At 34.6% G+C, this 3,319-nt stretch overlaps 1 protein-coding gene across 2 annotated transcripts; it reads right to left on the bottom strand.

Annotated features, from left to right (window-relative positions):
* Nucleotides 1-817: 817 nt before the first annotated feature.
* LOC109340832 ((+)-neomenthol dehydrogenase-like) lies at nucleotides 818-3,319 on the bottom strand. 2 transcript variants are annotated; one of them, XM_019578581.1, is made up of 5 exons: nucleotides 3,188-3,319; nucleotides 2,836-3,082; nucleotides 1,842-1,883; nucleotides 1,578-1,751; nucleotides 818-1,325 (listed from the first exon to the last, which is right to left on the bottom strand). In XM_019578581.1, exons 1-5 carry the CDS (start codon nucleotides 3,205-3,207, stop codon nucleotides 948-950), a joined length of 861 nt encoding a protein of 286 aa, XP_019434126.1. In that variant the 5' UTR covers nucleotides 3,208-3,319; the 3' UTR covers nucleotides 818-947. The 2 variants fall into 2 exon arrangements, with proteins under 2 accessions (XP_019434126.1, XP_019434124.1); XM_019578579.1 differs by having other exon boundaries at nucleotides 1,578-1,883.

Raw genomic sequence — 3,319 nt, 5'->3', positions numbered from 1 at the left:
TGAATTACTGAAACACCAAACCTTTTAAATATCATGAGTCATGCCATATGGAGACGACAAAGCAACCCCATCAATTTTGCATGAAGGTTGTTGGGTTGTTTGAGATGCCTACTCATGGCATAAAACCAGCAAAGCTGAACTTACCTTCGTAGCTCAAGAACTCTCATGTTTATCCCTTGGACCCAAAGTTGAGACTTCAAAGGATGTTTGGTAACAAGATATGTACCTTCCATGTCAACAATAGTATGTGGGATAGATGTTGTGAACAAGGTAATGTTTTTCCTTTATTTAATGCATACAATAAGTTTTTTTGTTACACCATAACCACCAAAAAGTTGTGAAGAATAGCTTATTATTATCTTGATCATAACATTTAACCCACTCGGTTAATATATTTAAAAAAAATACAGGAGTGTTGAAGTACATGGAAATTCAAAGAGACTAAGACTATCTCCTATATAATGGATTATAGTTTATTCAACATAGTTGTAACCAGAGCACTCGGGAAAACATCAATACCACGATTGGACCTAGGAAGATTGATTGGGATGGAATTATGTCAAATTTAGCAAATATTAATTTTCAGTACACATGTATTCTGAAATCTGAATCCCCTATATACCCTGAACAAGTATAGGTCTAATGTGCTCCTACCATTATCCAAAGTTATTATTAAGTTTGTGCCTAAGATATGTGAAAATTGCTTATAATGTACTGAACTGATGCTGAAATTCTCTTTATGGAAAGATACATGTCCTAGAACATGAAAGTCCAAAAAATTCAGAATTGGTAATTTGAAGCATAAAAAAGTGTGAGAAGAGAAAAACAACCAACTTACATGTATACCCCACATTTCCTTATGACACAAGAATAGATTGGTTAAAAAATTCATGATACATTCTCTACCCTCTTTTATGATATGCAATATTGATTACATTAAAAATCATTCAAAATCCTGATACTTCTTGACGAGCAAAGAAGTTACCAGAAGGAGAACCATTGGGAAGCAATGCTAATCTCACAACACTAGCAGCACCATTTTCAACAGATAAGATGCCTGTGTTTCTATTAATGTCTGTTTTGACAAAACCAGGACACACACAATTTATGCAGAAGTTTTGGTGATTCTTGGCTAGAAGCCTTGTGTAAGTATTCAAGGCTGCTTTTGAGACCATATAGGTTGACAAATAGGTTGGCCAACCTTTGTTTTTTAGTGAACCTTCTTTGAAGTCTTTCATAAACTCCTTCAGTACCTTTTCTATTCTCTCTTCTGTAAGATTTTCAGTATCATCAAGCACCCCTTTAGCCCATTCATTTGATATGTGCTGAAAAAACCGCAAGAACAGAATTATGTCAAGGTTGTTTTGCGCTCATGTAAAATCATATTTCAATAGGGAAAAAAAGGTAGCCTAGTATACGGACTCCCATCTAGTAGGTTAAAGTATACATAGTCTCCCCTCGCAAGCTGAGAGACTAGTTATAGGACTTGAACTCGTGATGCAACAACTTACTGTTACACCATGGTTCACCCTCGCATCTCAAAAGAGTTCAAAGAGAAAAAAGTGTCATTCGTGTACCTTTAACAACCCCGCTGTGGAGGAAACATTAACAATATGAGGTGAATTGGACTGCTGAAGAAGGGGGAGAAATGCTTTAGTTGTTTCCTTAGCACCATAGTAGTTTGTTGTTAGGCACTTTTTGGCCATCTCATAAGTTTGAGGCAGCTCCCTCCAGTTAATTTTCGATCCTACCTGCATCAATGTATAAGAAACCGTATTTCTTTTAGAGGCATTATATAGACCAATATCTCCACATAGAGTAGGAAAAAAGTGCCCACTGACCAAGTCATCTGTATTGAACCCAGTGATTCCTGCATTGTTAACCTGCACCAGAGTTTGAAATTCTTAAAATTATTCGTTGGTGTCGAGTATACAAGGGAAACACGAAAACCAGGTCAGTACTATGATGAACTCGTTGAAAATTTTCAATTTGGTTAATCTGAGTTTGGTTGTCAGCAAATTCAGCTTCAGCTGATTGATTTTGCAGATTAATTAAAAAAGAAATATGTGCTAGCTTTTGAATTTGCACAACCCAATTGTTCAAGGAAAGAAACTTATTGGGTTTAATGGTTTATGATACTTAGAGAAACAATTTAAGGCATGATCACAGAAAAAGTGAACCACATATTCTTAAATGATACACTGCAAGAAAAAGGTTAACACTGCAGATGCTACTAAATTGTGATTCTCAAGATTTCAGTGTCCCCTACAGAATTGCTATAAGGTTAAGCATGTAGAATTAAGAAAACCATTCCAAGCTAACTATAAACATAAATATATTATTCAGAAAAGGAATCATCAAGAGTGAAGACCCAAATTCTACCCAGGGAAAAATGTACCCCAAATTTAGTGTACTAGATATGAAAACTATTACTTTGGTCCCTAAAAATCTCAAAATAGTCCTGGATAGGGATTAATATGACCCAATCATTTGTCCGAAAAATGACTAATTTCACTCGAATTTGAGATTCTTTTCGACCAAATTGGACTGTTCCATTTCTAATAAACTAAATTGGGAGACCCATTTTTTTCTCAGGGACAAACTTGAGGGTCTTATCTCAATCATTAAAAACACAGAGAATTAGAGTATTAAGAAAATACTTAAGTACAGTTAAAAGAAAATTCTTGGAACAAAAGTGGGGGCACAATGTATATGCAAGATCCCCACCCAATGTCATATTATAATTCATCAAAAGTACCTTCACACTGAGAAAAAGAGAAAGAACAAAAATAAACTATGAAACCATATAATTCAGAATATTCACTATTATCTTACCAATATATCAAGTCTCCCAAACTGAACCTTAACAAATTCAACTAAAGATGCAACACTAGCAGAATCAGTCACATCAAGCTTATGAAAAATCACAAATTCAGAAAGACCAAACTCTTTCAATTTCTTCAAAGCTTCATAACCCCTTTTCTCATCTCTAGCTGTTAAAACAACCTTAACTCCATTTGAGGCCAAACCTTTCACAGTTTCCAATCCTATTCCTTTGTTTGAACCTGTAACAACTGCATACCTGAAACCATATAATATACATTACATCAAAAATGAAACGGATCTTTGCATGAAGAAATAAGATGAATAAGAAAATGTAACCTACATGAAGTGAAAAGTACCTTACCTTTGTTTAGCATCTGCCATAGAAGTTGAAACTAGATGAATGTGTGAACACAATGGAGAAGGGTATATTATTAATGGAACCTTTGTTTTGGTTTACTTATTAATGGAACGTTATGACGGCTATAAAATATGA

This window comes from Lupinus angustifolius, unplaced genomic scaffold, assembly GCF_001865875.1.
Source record: "Lupinus angustifolius cultivar Tanjil unplaced genomic scaffold, LupAngTanjil_v1.0 Scaffold_262_10, whole genome shotgun sequence".
Taxonomy (NCBI): Eukaryota; Viridiplantae; Streptophyta; class Magnoliopsida; order Fabales; family Fabaceae; genus Lupinus; species Lupinus angustifolius.
This window is presented reverse-complemented; position numbering and strand designations above follow the sequence as displayed.

Bases quoted from the DNA above. Each gene is read 5' to 3' on its own strand.
- LOC109340832 (XM_019578579.1), bottom strand. From the start codon at position 3,207: ATGGCAGATGCTAAACAAAG. The intron at 3,083-3,187 runs GTAAGGTACTTT...ATATGGTTTCAG, and splicing joins ATGGCAGATGCTAAACAAAG to GTATGCAGTTGTTACAGGTT. The intron at 1,326-1,577 runs GTACACGAATGA...CGGTTTTTTCAG, and splicing joins CCACAGCGGGGTTGTTAAAG to CACATATCAAATGAATGGGC.